The sequence below is a fragment of the Radiomyces spectabilis genome (assembly GCF_025331425.1).
Source record: "Radiomyces spectabilis strain NRRL 2753 chromosome Unknown BYT42scaffold_4, whole genome shotgun sequence".
In the NCBI taxonomy this organism is placed as follows: Eukaryota; Fungi; Mucoromycota; class Mucoromycetes; order Mucorales; family Radiomycetaceae; genus Radiomyces; species Radiomyces spectabilis.
Window position 1 is genome coordinate 1,790,967 of NW_026251929.1, and position 13,509 is coordinate 1,804,475.

General features: G+C 44.2%; 4 protein-coding genes across 4 annotated transcripts; 2 read left to right on the top strand and 2 right to left on the bottom strand.

Moving 5' to 3' along the window:
- Window positions 1-54: 54 nt before the first annotated feature.
- BYT42DRAFT_612506 (transmembrane protein 223-domain-containing protein) lies at window positions 55-933 on the bottom strand (the record flags this gene model as incomplete). Its single annotated transcript, XM_051571638.1, has 4 exons — window positions 55-463; window positions 530-577; window positions 648-822; window positions 888-933. The coding sequence occupies 4 exons, from the start codon at window positions 931-933 to the stop codon at window positions 55-57; spliced, it is 678 nt and encodes a 225-aa protein (XP_051425523.1).
- A 64-nt stretch (window positions 934-997) lies between these two features.
- On the bottom strand, window positions 998-4,643 carry BYT42DRAFT_563806 (uncharacterized protein). The gene is made up of 7 exons (XM_051567643.1): window positions 3,737-4,643; window positions 3,601-3,648; window positions 2,698-3,520; window positions 2,111-2,620; window positions 1,467-2,056; window positions 1,244-1,392; window positions 998-1,137 (listed from the first exon to the last, which is right to left on the bottom strand). Exons 1-6 carry the CDS (start codon window positions 4,184-4,186, stop codon window positions 1,357-1,359), a joined length of 2,457 nt encoding a protein of 818 aa, XP_051425524.1. The 5' UTR covers window positions 4,187-4,643; the 3' UTR covers window positions 998-1,137; window positions 1,244-1,356.
- Window positions 4,644-6,441: 1,798 nt separating this feature from the next.
- On the top strand, window positions 6,442-9,430 carry BYT42DRAFT_493729 (PRP1 splicing factor, N-terminal-domain-containing protein; the record flags this gene model as incomplete). The annotated part of the gene is made up of 4 exons (XM_051564243.1): window positions 6,442-6,572; window positions 6,662-7,490; window positions 7,587-9,203; window positions 9,281-9,430. The coding sequence occupies 4 exons, from the start codon at window positions 6,442-6,444 to the stop codon at window positions 9,428-9,430; spliced, it is 2,727 nt and encodes a 908-aa protein (XP_051425525.1).
- Window positions 9,431-11,255: 1,825 nt separating this feature from the next.
- On the top strand, window positions 11,256-13,502 carry BYT42DRAFT_563817 (Gti1/Pac2 family-domain-containing protein). The gene is made up of 3 exons (XM_051567644.1): window positions 11,256-11,618; window positions 11,687-12,214; window positions 12,352-13,502. The coding sequence occupies exons 1-3, from the start codon at window positions 11,447-11,449 to the stop codon at window positions 13,260-13,262; spliced, it is 1,611 nt and encodes a 536-aa protein (XP_051425526.1). The 5' UTR covers window positions 11,256-11,446; the 3' UTR covers window positions 13,263-13,502.
- The last annotated feature ends 7 nt before the right edge of the window (window positions 13,503-13,509 follow it).

The following is a 13,509-nucleotide window of genomic DNA, read 5'->3' on the forward strand; positions in this document are numbered from 1 at the left end:
CATAAATCATCACAAAATGGGGGTCTTTTTATCGGGTGGCATTGGGTGTCCTTTTTATTTGGCGGAGAGATTGTACCACAAGCCATCAAACAGCCTGCTGTCTGTAAATTTACCTTTGCGATCTAATGTGTATCCTAATCGTTCGCCTTTGGCTCGGAGGAACACGCTTGACGAGGTGGTTTGACCGAGCGCGTCGGTGCCGGTGGGCCCTACACCCGTAAAGATCTTTTGTTTAGAGTACAACTGTTGAATAGGATATTCTCTCGATCGATGACTCGGTAACTTGGCGTGGGTCACGAGCCGCACATGCTGACCGCCTTTTAGCAACCACAGTTGATCGACATATCGCCATGGATATACACACATCAAAGTGGCAATACCGATGCCTACGGCCACCAATCCTCCCGCAATAGCCACCCGCTTATATTTTGGTGCCAAGACCACCGGAGCGTCCTCTTCATCTCTACAATATGGACGATTTCATTTTAGTACGCCTTGCCGTGAATAGACCGTGCAAAAATTCACTGACCCCGATTTTTGGCTGTAAGTAACATAGGCCAAACTTGCCAAATTTCCCCTGCGAGAATCGGAAAAAGATTAAAAAACGATTCTCCATTTTTTTTAACTCTTTTGTCTGCTTGACTTACCAAAATAACAATTGGACACCGGCCGAAATATACATGAAGAAGAAGGTGCGCTTAACACCAGCAGGTGCTTGATAAAACAGTATATCGCGGCCCTGGAGTGTTTGCTTGAGTTGTTTATTGGTCTGCAGAAGCGTCTTTGAGCTGGCAGTAGCAGATGAGGTATACGCTCGGTTTCCTAAGCATTAACATTAGTTAGCTTGTACTCTTAACACATACGCGCCATTTGGCTGAACTACTTACGGAGGCACGCAATCATGCGAGCTTGATTAAGTCGTGGCCACATCATGTCCGTAATGTAATCCAATAATCTTCAACTGACAGGCGCCGGATGACTTTTTTTTTGCTTTCTTTTTTTAAAATTCAGTCTTGATGTTCTGGAATGCAGTCACTGGATGGACGAAGAAATCATTCTACATCCCATCTCTGGAACAATAATTACAGTGTCAGTAGCACTATGAATCGATTTTCTCTTTTTACCATACAGTCCTAGTAAGTATGCCTATTAAGTATCCTGCTAATGAAGTGGGAAGGAGGAACGGTGCCTTGCAGATGAGGTGATAAAGTATGGTTAATTGAAATATGGTATATGATATAGGATGCAGAATATAAATACGGGAATACTAAGTTATAAGATGTATGAACGGAAATACTGTAAATGAATGGAAACAAAAGAGAGTACAGGAGTAAGGAAAGGAAAATAAAGTACTACTTAAAAAGCATGCGCAGCAATGATGTTCTGTAACTCCTATCAATTTGGATGATATGCCGTTAATAACCAGGTTCGTGGACAGTGTCGACCATTTTTTGCCTCTTTATTACCTTTTCAAGTTCGTCAAGATTTGAAAAATTCGCGGTAGGAAGTTGAGGGGTTCCGAAAAGTTCACGATTGGGATGATTTTTGGGATCGGAGTGATGGCATTCTCGGGCCGCTTGGTCCTGGTTGCTTTGCGGGAGGCTGGTGAGTTTGACCATGTTATGGGTGGGAGTCACTTTATGCTTTTTCGTCTTTCCGTCCTTTGATCGATCGTTTTCCAAGGATAAAATGGCCACATCCAGTCGTTTCAAGACTTGTTGTGTGTTGGATCCGAGATCCGATTTGGGGTGGCGAAGATCATCGAGAGTGGATGAGAAAGACGAGGAGGAGGAAGAGGTGAAAGAGTAACTGTCATGATGAGATGGACCACGATGCTTGGAATCCGGTTCAGGCACTATTTTACTCACGCTGGAGGATCGTGGAGACCCACTATCTTGCCGTAGCATGGACCGTACCCTTGATTTGAATTGCGGCTCCGGTTCCGATTTTGAACCGATGCGTCGCAACACAAACAACCGTTCCATGGTGCCCTTGGGTATTAACTGTCCGTCATTCAGAACTTCGCTCAATTTTCTCGACGCATTCAATGAATACTCTATATCGTCACGGGCTCAGCGAATGCATCTTGTCGAAATGAAGGTATTCTTACCATTCTCATGGACGACCAAGCTCATCGTGAATCGGTCTCGGCTGGTAGCTATGCCATTTAAATGAAATTTATCAATGGCTACACTGGTGAGGTCTGACATCAGAATACTGGCAGGGACCGCTACCAGTTTATCCATGCGTTCCTGACGATGGTTGGATTTGGCGTTCTTTTTCCGTCTGAGCGCTTTGGCGGAAAAACTGGATCGTGTTTGACTGTACGGGGACAATGGCGTTTCGTCACAGTATGAAATTTTGACGTACAATTGACCATCGCGTTCGTTGACTCGTTTGATACGTTTATGGAGATAGAATCGGATGACGGAATCTTCGCCAAATCGTGATTTGGCACGTTGTCGCGCTTTGGTCACTCCCACCCGTGTCACTTCCACAGTTGAGAACTCTTGTGATAATTGTTTGATGTGCGTTAACGATGGCATGGGTGTGGTTAAATGCGCAGTTAATGACTGGAAGATCGCTAAGGGTTTATCTTGAGGCGCAAGCGTAATTTCATCTTCAAGAGAGGGAAAAAAAAAGTCAGTTTTGAACGCCATTTGAGATCGCTGCTTCACGAAAACATTGGTGACTTGCCTCCTTCCATTGCTTTGACGGTGAGATAATATTCAACTCCATTGGACGAGGACTGGGTCGACCCTGTTTCGAGGATGCGGAATCGATCCATGGCTTGTTTCAGTAGTTGATCGGCGCTGGTGTGGTTGTCGACGAGAACAGTGTTGAAGGTGGCGCTAACATTGATATTGCCTGCAAAGACACGCAGCACTGTGAGCTGGGTATTGGCGGCTGCGGAAGGGGAAGGTGGATCTCTTGGCGTATCATCGGAAGAATTCGTCGAAAGTGATACACCGGATCCTGTATTGGGAGTCTGGGCCACGTGGTTGCCCGTATCCGTGTCGCGCTTGTCTAGTTTATCTCTCTTGCCTCGTGAAAACAAGCGCCGTAAAGCTCCCGTTGACCGTTCTTTTTCAGCCGAGGAACTGGTTCGAACAAGTGCATCTGGTTGTTTTGAATATATGCCTTGCTGGGTGACACTGACGGCTGCAGGCGAAGAGGCTCCTGTTCCTGTTGCTGTGATTGTTGTGGTTGCGCATGTTGGCGTTGATTCAATCGTGGAAATACCCGTGCTTGGTTGTGCAACCGTTTGTGTTTTTTGCGTATCATTAACGTGTTCATGCTCATTTTGACTTGCCGTGTCAGACAAAGTAGCATCATCGTCCATATCACCTTCCCATTCTTCGTACTCTTCTTCGTACGCTTCCTCTTCATCTTCGCCCACCAAAATGATTTGTGATTGATAATAAATTTCCTTGTTTACAGCTACTTTCTTTCTCTTTTTCTGAGAAGCCTGAGTTGCCGTCAGATTCACGTAATGCTGTAACTGCTCTGGCGAAGTCATCTACATGACACGACAGTAGTTAGTTTAAGCCCAAGTTCAAAATGTATCAAATAACTATAAAAAAAAAAGCTCTAATGCACCTCCACATTTCGATGCTTATTCAAGCGCGCTAAACGTTCGTAAGGAGTCTACACAACATGATTACTTGTTATTCATTATTTGCTACCCTTGGTGCATGAACCCCAAAGAAAGAAAATATTCCTTCTCAAACCGTACCTCGATATTTTCGGCAGGAATATAACCTACTTCGGTTGTCTTTAGCACTCGTACAAGCCACCAGTAAGAATTGGAGTCATCGAGCAAGGTCAGGTTGTCGCCTTTGACCACTGACGCTTGCCCTTCCACAGTGGCGACAAACGTATGTAACGCATATACGAGATCAAAATCGATATTTGAATCGGGGATGCTAGGCGACGAAGTAAAAGTGGAGCTGTCGTCGTCTGCAGTGTCAAGATCGTCGTCCAGGTCGTCGTCGTCCAGGTCGTCCAAGTCGGCCTGATCGTCGGCGTCTTCTTCTTCGTCTTCTTCAAAAACGGTACTGACCGATCGTGATTGTTTAAATGAATCGTCACGAGGCATGTGAATATCGCTGCGTGGTCTTTGAGAGCTGTGAAGCGGTGGGTCCAGTCGATCGGTGTGTGTGTTGATTGTCAGAGATCTGGACATTTTTCTTTCGCCGAGTTGAAAGAGATATATGGGTTAATACAGATTAGATTGGATGTGTAACGTATGCAAAAAGACGGTAACGGGAGCGAGGACGGTTTGGAGAAAAAAAAAAAGAAGGATAATCCAAAAAAGAAAAAGCTGGAACAAGAAGGAAAAAAGAAAAACGACGAAACGTAACTGGAAACCGAGATAAAGCAAAAGGGAGGCAGAGTAGGGGAAAGGGAGGGTGTTATGTAGATGGAAACAAAAGTGTGGCCAGCCAATCGTCTAAAAAACGCTTGAAGCACAAACGCACGTTTTTTTTTCTCCGGTTATTTGGAAGTGAGCGAGATGGATGAGCCGCTCTTGGTTTCTGTACACCCTCACTAATAAAAGTGTGGATCGGTCGCGCATCGTATTCGGCAATGTGACACTGCATCACAACAAGACCAAAAAAAATAAAAATAAAAATAAAAATTACCATCATCGAAAAATAAACGGCCCATATTGCACACCAGAAACTTCTTCATCTCTCATAGACCAATACTTCCCTGTGCTTCGAACATCATGTTCCTCACTGTGCCCCTGCATATCCGTTTCTAAAACTTCTTACATCCGTTCATGCTGATTTCAAATCACACACAGATACATGATAAGAAGGTCCAACACAACTTGAACAAAGAACAAAAAATTCAACACAGAACAACGCGAGTTGTTATGACGAGCTGTCATGGCATAGTAAGGAATAACACTACATCCATAAAAATCAGGCAACAAATTAGCTCCAAGAGACCACGAAGAAAGAAAAAGAATAAAATTCACGGGTGCCTCCCAAAAAGACATTGCATATTCTGCTGACAGGGTTCTTTTGCCCTTCTCTTCTGTCCCTTTCAGCAGCCTCAATTCAATCACCGACGACGACTGTGCCACTTCCGTTGGCCCTCCATGGGTCCAAGGGTCATATTCTCCTGAAACAGACGCTGTTGCACCACTCAGTTGCTGTGATTACCATTTGGATTGTTTTTAACGTTTTCTTGTTTTCCATACCTGCATTAGCCTTCAAAATTCTAATGCATATGCAGGATACTGCTCAGTCTAATCACCAATGTTTTACATACCCATCCTGGAACAGATATTTATTTCAAAAAGAGAAAAAAAACCACACGACGCTTGGAATGAACCAATCTTCGTACTCTTGCAGACGCATTTCCTTTTTTTTCATCCGCTGTCAAGCTGTTTATATATATATATATATATATATATACAAATGACTGAAGCAAGCGATCGACAAGTGTTGTCAGATGCGGGGCATTTATACAAATAATGAGCCACAGGCTGTCCAATAATCAAACTAAAGAAAAGGATGAAAAGTTATCCAGCTTATTTGGAGCAGTTTGACGCTTAAGCCAACATAGCGCACGGCGATCACAAGGGGCCTGATCTTGTATCCGATATAAACTGTCAAAATCAATTTCACCATGGTTACAAGCCGTCCGTCTGCCGAAAAACCATCTCTGCCCTTGGGTCATACGCGCATGAAGGTCCATATCAATGGATAGGCACCACTTGTTGATCGGCCTGACTGTATTGTTCTTTTTCATGTAGCTGCACCATGTATTGTAATGTCAATCCATGTTTGTAAAATTTACGTATGGATTGCAATACTGCGCATGCCGTATTTGCATGTAATATCGACTATGTGTATCTTTTGATGCTTGAATCACAAGGGGTCACCATTTATTTTTGTCTGTTGTCCTGTTAGATGATCACTGTGTACACCGTTGTCCTCATAGGAGTCTTTTTTTTTTTCTTAAAGAAAAAAAAAGAAAAACATCCCCAAACACAGCAAACTTACTGTGCTTAACATGCACGGTTGTTTAAATTGATATCAAGAGGGTTTGTACGGCAGCGCCTTATTGCACGCAATGACCCAACTCGGGTTCAATTCTGTCCGTGGATAAAATCATTACCGCTGTGATATTGATAATAAAATCGAATATGATTTCTTCTCCCCGTTTATTACTCATCAGCTTTCTTTGCTGCTCTGTGAACGTAACGTGCTTCTTAGGTATTCTTGTGGCTCTTGCTGGATTTCAACAGATGATATGGTTCCTGAATCACCTTTGGATGGCTGGGCAAGTGCCAGCAGCCAATAGAATTACGTCACAAACAACCAGTCACAATCGGCACCAACCAATCTGAGCATAAAGAAAGGCAATGCAATTGTGTGTGTTCTTTCTATTTATTCTTGAGAACGACATTGATTATTGGGCACAATGTTTGGTGCTGTAAAAGATTTTATTGGCAAACCTGCTCCACCAAATTACGTTGCCGGTCTAGGTCGTGGTGCTACCGGTTTCACTACCCGATCGGATATTGGTCCTGCCAGAGAATCAGGCGACTTTGGGTAAGTCTCTCCATGGTCATTCGATGCAATATTAGAGTGGCGGGCAGTTGAGTGCAGAATTGCTAAAAACACATTGTTCACTGTTGCAGCGATGCCAAGGGAGCGGCAGGTGCAAAAGAAGGCAACGACGAGGACGACGAACGATTCCAAGATCCCGATAATGAGGTTGGCTTATTCTCAGGAGCGCCTTACGAAGAAGATGACGAAGAAGCCGACCGAGTGTGGGAAATGATTGATACACGAATGGATGAAAGACGCAAAGCTCGAAGAGAGGCCAGAGAACGAGAAGAATTAGAACGATACCGTAAAGAGCGACCCAAGATTTCACAACAGTTTGCTGATCTTCGACGTCAATTGTCCACCATTGACGAAACTGAGTGGGCCAATATCCCGGAAGTCGGCGATCTCGTTGGAAAGAACCGTAAACGCAATAAGCAGCCAGAGCGCTTCACGCCTTTGCCCGATACCTTGTTAGCTGCGGCACGCGAAAAGTCGCAGTATGCTACCACTCTGGACGAAACGGAACAAAAGCTGGGAGGTATCACGTCTTCCGTTGACAGTGGTATGATGACCAACTTTAGAGAAATTGGTCAAGCTAGAGATAAAGTGCTTGGATTGAAATTGGATCAAGTGTCGGATTCGGTTGCCGGTCAAACCACCATTGATCCCAAGGGTTATCTGACCGATCTCAACAGCATGGTGCTGAAAAGTGATGCTGAAATTGGCGACATTAAGAAAGCCCGTATGTTGTACAATTCTCTCATCACCACCAATCCAAAACACGCACCTGGTTGGATTGCCGCCGCTCGTGTAGAAGAAGTCGCAGGCAAAATGGCCCAAGCTCGCAGTATCATTGCCAAGGGTTGCGAACAATGCCCCAAAAATGAAGACATCTGGTTGGAAGCGGCACGCTTAAACGTAAGTAGAACCCGATTCTTCACAGGAATCAGCATTCGTTGGGGTATCCTTGTCATGATGTTGGGCAAGTGACTTAAATTTTTTTGTAATTTGTAGACGGTGGATAACGCAAAGATTGTTTTGGCCAATGCGGTGAGAAGCTTACCTCAGTCGATTCGTATCTGGTTGAAAGCGGTGGATTTGGAGACTGATAACAAGTCCAAGAAACGCGTGTTGCGTCGTGCTTTGGAATTCATTCCCAACTCGGTGAAATTGTGGCGTACAGCGGTGAATATGGAAGAGAATCCGGAGGATGCCAAGGTACTTTTATCGCGTGCTGTTGAATTGGTGCCCAACAGTATCGATTTATGGCTTGCATTGGCTCGCTTGGAAACCTATGAGAAAGCGCAAAATGTGCTTAATAAGGCCCGTGTCACCATTCCTACGAGCCATGAAATTTGGATCGCTGCCGCTCGTTTGCAGGAAGAGCATGGAGCGCCGGAAACTACAGAAAACGTGATCAAGTCCGCCGTGAAGTTCTTGACCCAAATTGGTGTAGTCTTGGATCGCGAACAGTGGCTGAAAGAGGCCGAAAAATGCGAATCCAATGGTTCCGTTTTGACGTGTCAAGCGATTGTGCGTGCGACTATTGGCCTTGGCATTGAAGAAGAAGATCAGAAAGCGATTTGGATGGAAGATGCCGAAAGCTGCGTTGCGCACGGTTCCATCGAGACTGCTCGCGCTATTTATGCGCATGCATTAAAGGTATTCCCTGGAAGACAATCTATCTGGCAACAAGCCGCATTTTTGGAGAAGAGTCACGGCACGCCCGAAAGTCTGGAGGAATTGCTGCAACGTGCCGTTAAATATTGTCCTCAAGCCGAAGTGCTGTGGCTTATGGGTGCCAAGGAGAAATGGTTGGCAGGAGACGTGGACAGTGCACGATCAATTTTGGCCGAAGCGTTCCGAGCGAATCCTAACAGTGAACAAATTTGGTTGGCGGCTGTCAAGGTGGAAAGTGAAAGCAAAGAATACCAGCGTGCGAGAGAGCTATTGGAACGCGCAAGAAAAGAGTCCGGTACCACTCGTGTGTGGATGAAATCGGCCATGCTCGAGCGACAGATGGGCAACTACGAACAATGTGTGGCGCTGATCGATCAAGGTCTCGACAAATATCCTACGGCTGATAAATTGTGGATGATCAAGGGACAAGTGGAAGAAGGGCTGGGTAACTCGGCCAAGGCACGCGAAGTGTACAACAAGGCGGTGAAGAATTGTCCTAAGAGCATTCCTCTGTGGATATTATTGGCTCGATTGGAAGAAAAAATGGGCATGGTGACCAAGGCGCGTGCGACCCTGGAGAAGGCCCGTTTCCTTAATCCCAAGACTCCCGATTTGTGGGTGCACGCTATTCGAATTGAACTGCGTGCGAATAATACCAGTGTAGCGAAAACGATGGCGGCCAAAGCATTGCAAGAATGTCCCTCGTCAGGAATGATTTGGACCGAAGTCATTTTCATGGAAGCACGACCACAGCGAAAAGCACGAAGTATTGATGCGTTGAAGAAGTGCGAACATGACCCTGTCATTGTCACTACTGTAGCGCGTTTATTCTGGACCGATCGTAAAATCGAAAAAGCGAGAGCTTGGTTCCAAAAGGCGGTCCAAATCGATCCCGATTACGGTGATGCATTTGCTTGGTGGTATAAATTTGAATTGCAATATGGCTTGGAGGTAAATTTGTTGGACACAATTATGAAAACAATCAATGGGATGGTTTTGTTTATTTATTAATTTTGATGGGTGAATAGGAACAACAAGCCATTGTGATTAAACGGTGTATTGCAGCTGAACCTCATCATGGTGAAGTATGGCAATCCACAGCAAAAGATGTAGCCAACATTGGACTCAAGACTGAAGGCATTTTGAAACTTTGTATTGAGAAACTAGATGCGCAGTAAAAAGAAAAAAAAAAGAAAACGTGAAAAAAAACCACTATCTAGACATCCATTCCATGTAAAAAATAAGTCAAGAAACGACGCAGGTCGGTCATTCCATTTTCATTTTCCCCTTTAATCCGTTTTATATACGATTCTTTTTTGTCCTGTGAAGAGTGGAAACGATTAGAAAGATAATGTTTGTTTTTGGTCATTACAATGGCTGATTGGGACGGATGACGTTGGATACAGTAAACAGGGCCAAGTAGTAAAAGCGAGATGTTATTTCACGGAGAAGAAAGGCTGTTCTTTTATTCGCAACGGCAGAAGTTTTGGTTTAACAAATTCATATAGCTTTCGGACTTTCGACGTCACGATCATCTTCCCCACAGTGTGGACTAAGATCTGATTTAATCATTCGCATAGCCGTTTGTTTGTGGGCGCTGTCGACGTAATGCGTCGGTGGTTCAGCGATCGCAGGAATTCTCAGAGTAAAGTTGCTGCCAATCGGTCACTGTGTAATTCGGTACAACATACGGGAAAATCACGTTTGCATAAAGTAATCCCGCAGACGTTTTTTTCCATCATGTTCCTCTCCGATGCTGCCATCAGCCATAATACAAGTTACTCCAGGGGCCACAAAGATGCATCGGTTTTTGGAGGGACTGACAAGGACGATCGCGTCGTAACCGATCACATAAAACGGGCATCTTGGAATAGGAATAGGATGGCTTCTAATCTCTTGCTGCTTTTCTTACTTTGTACTTGGACATGATATGCCGCAGTTACGGTTCCTCATTTTCTCTTTGCCAATTTCGTTATGGCCTGTGTGGTCTTCTGTTTGTTCCAGCTTCTTTCTAGTCACCCTATCCAACGCAGACGTCCATAATGCCACTTGTGGTTTCCTTCCTCCCTCATCAATATTTTCATCCTTAAAGTTATTTTGTTACGATCATTGCCGCGCTTCATTTTTGAATGTCTCCTTATACAGTGAAACGGTTATCTCCTCCATCCATTAATTCATCACTCGTGAAATTTAGCTATTGTCCCATCTGCAACAAGAAATGATACGTCTTTTCTTCCTCGTCAGGGAACTTCTTTTATTTGCATGCTCATGTTCGGACCGCTCTTTTGACGTCCGCACAAATAAAAAATTTTGCGAGCGTTGGTCTCTTACAAAAAGAGAAAAAGAAAAATATATGCATGTGCAACACGGATAACGGATGGGTTCCTCAACGACGAATCCGAGATTCCATATCAGTCATGGTGGCTTTTGCCATCTGACCCGCTTCAAGGAGGGAAAAAGATGGAATAAATATCCATTTCCTACTTTCTTTCAAAGATGAATGTCTTTTTTATCAGTGTTTATATTTGCCTTGAGAAGGCGATTCTGCTGCATCTCGTCACTTGATTTGTAATATTTTTTCACGCTAACCCATTGCAAACAGGGCATTGAAATGATCATACTGAAATACCTTCTTTTTTAGTGATTTATTCAACGTCATGAGATATGAATGAGGCAACATGTCAGAATTGGCCCCTGCTATTCACTTTGCCACGACATCTTCATAAGCTGACATCGAATCGGGATACAAGCAGCAATACAACAAACAAAAAGACAGAAGTGCTCCAAAGCCGAAAGAAAAGAAAATGGGAATTAATTGCACGTTGGTGTAAATGAATAGGGAGGATACTTATGACCTCATTAAAAAAAAGTGCTTTTTTTGAGCAGCCCAATACGCGTTGTCTTCAAATAACAACATGGTAACTGTGAACCAAGGCAACACCGGAGCCTCAAAACGATGATTGGTTGCTAGTTTTTTTTTTTTTTTTTTTTTTCGAGATTTGGCACCGATTCCCGTTGCCATGTTGCACATGGCCCCTCTCTTCTTTCCCTCAGCATTCCGTGCAGGTGGATTCTTCACCTTTTTTTTCTTTTCAACTTTTTTTTTTCTGTCGTTTTGACACATTTTTGGGAGCACAGAACGATCCATCGGGTTTTCACTGCCAATTTATTATCGACAACCAAAAAGATATTTGATGCTTGTTGCAGAAACATTTCACGGCTACATTGAAACTACCCAAGATGTTCTCCTTATTTTTGAAGGATGTCGACGCAATCTGTTACCGAGAATAGGCCGACGGTTACAAGAAAGGGAGCGAAAAATGATCCGTTCGGGGTCCGTCTTTGTGTTTGATGAAAAAGAATCCGGTAGGTGAACAAGAAGACTGCTCCATCTTTTAAAAATGTTCTTTTTCACACCATTGGGTCTATGTCAGGCATCAAACGATGGACGGACGGACGAGTGTGGAGCCCTTCTCGTATTCTCGGCAATTTCCTCATTTACCGAGAACTCGATAAACGGATGGCAGGTGACAAGCGATTATCCATGTCAGCCGCGGTACGGTCGATGAGAGGGTTAGGCGATGCACGCAGCCGTAGCTACAGTGCAGATCAAAATTGCCATCCTGGGGATGTATCCGAGCGCTGCAAGGAACGCCACTTGGTGGGCAGTCTGTCTGATTCGTATCGATTTCGTCAAGATGGATTGATCAAAAAGACCATGTCCATTATCATCAACGGAGTATCACAACATCTTGTTTCTTATTATCATCCACAAGATGTCATGAACAGTAAATTGAGAACGCCCTCCTCGGTGCCTGAGCTTGCCTGTCTGGAAATCTCGGCCGAATTACTTTCCAAACAAAACTTTCGTATACCTCCCATGGTGGAACCTATCATGGATCCTCTCGACAGTGGAGCTCACAGTCCACTGACACCCCCAGACACCTTGTCCCATTTTGCAGGTAAGCGATACCTCATCTATAACCAACATTCCGTTTTTCTTTGATGCTGTATATTCCCCCTTTTTTTTCCATTGAATGATAATCGTGCGTTTTTCTCCGTTGTCTCTGAGTTTGAATTAACTTTTTTTTTTTCTCAGGCAACTTTGCGTCAGCATCCGATCGTCGAGGGATGCATCCTCTTCGCAGTATGTCCTTAGGTTCGGGGACTTTGTGCGAGTCTTACGGTGGACCTTCGTATGGTGGGATGGGTCCTTCATTTTATTCGAACGCAAGAATGGATCTGGACATGAAATTACCGACGTCGAGCCTACCGTCATTCCCTCAATCCCCACTTTCAATTCCGACCGTGTATTGTCCCACCAGCACCACTGGGTTTCCGGGTATGCCATCGCCTTCCAGTGTTTCATCATCTCCCAGCACACCGATGCTGTCGCCCCTACGCTCCACCTTCCACGCTTATTCTCCCTATCCATTATCCTCCATGTCATCCACCCTTCCATCTACGCGATATGATGCCCTCAGTTACCAGCAAGCTAAATTATCGCACGAGCCGCCGTCGTCAAATTTCGTGTCAAGCACAAGCTACTGCGGGATCTCGTGTGAAGAAAACAACAACGAATACCTACCTCAATACGAACTGAGTCCTAAGCTTGATCAGTTATTAAACCCGATCCATCCTCTTCATTCGTTCCCTGCTCCCACGGAGTCTCATCCCAGTCAGACTTTACTACATCAGTCCATATCGATGACCTCCGATTCACCATATACGGATTATGCCGAGAGGTCCATGATTTCTAACGAATTCTGCAATGTCAAACCTTCGTGCGATGCACTGGAGCACCGGTCATTATCATTGCCAACCGTAGTGCAGCAGCATGGTGAGACAAAAGGCGTTCTCGGTAGCACTATGCATCATGATCATTGGCAGCATGTTTCAACGTATATGGACACTCCGCATGATGCCGTCGTTTACAATAACAGTATGACCGCTGCTGTTTATTCACAACAGGAAATGGCCATGACAGACGACCCACCATACCCCGTTTGATATGTGCCTCCACCAACAATTTTTCTTTTTCCTGACTTTTCTGTACTTTTTGTTCTTATTTTTTTTTTTTTTCTCTGAAAAGATTTTATGGTATTCCCTTATTATTTTTCTTTTATTGTTTCGTGTCAAAAAATTATGTTCCTTTTTATGGTTGTAGTACTACAAAAAAAAACTAGTGTTTTGTTTTTCTTTTGCTTTTCTGCATTGGAATGAAAATACAATATATCATGGTCAACGAAATTATTTC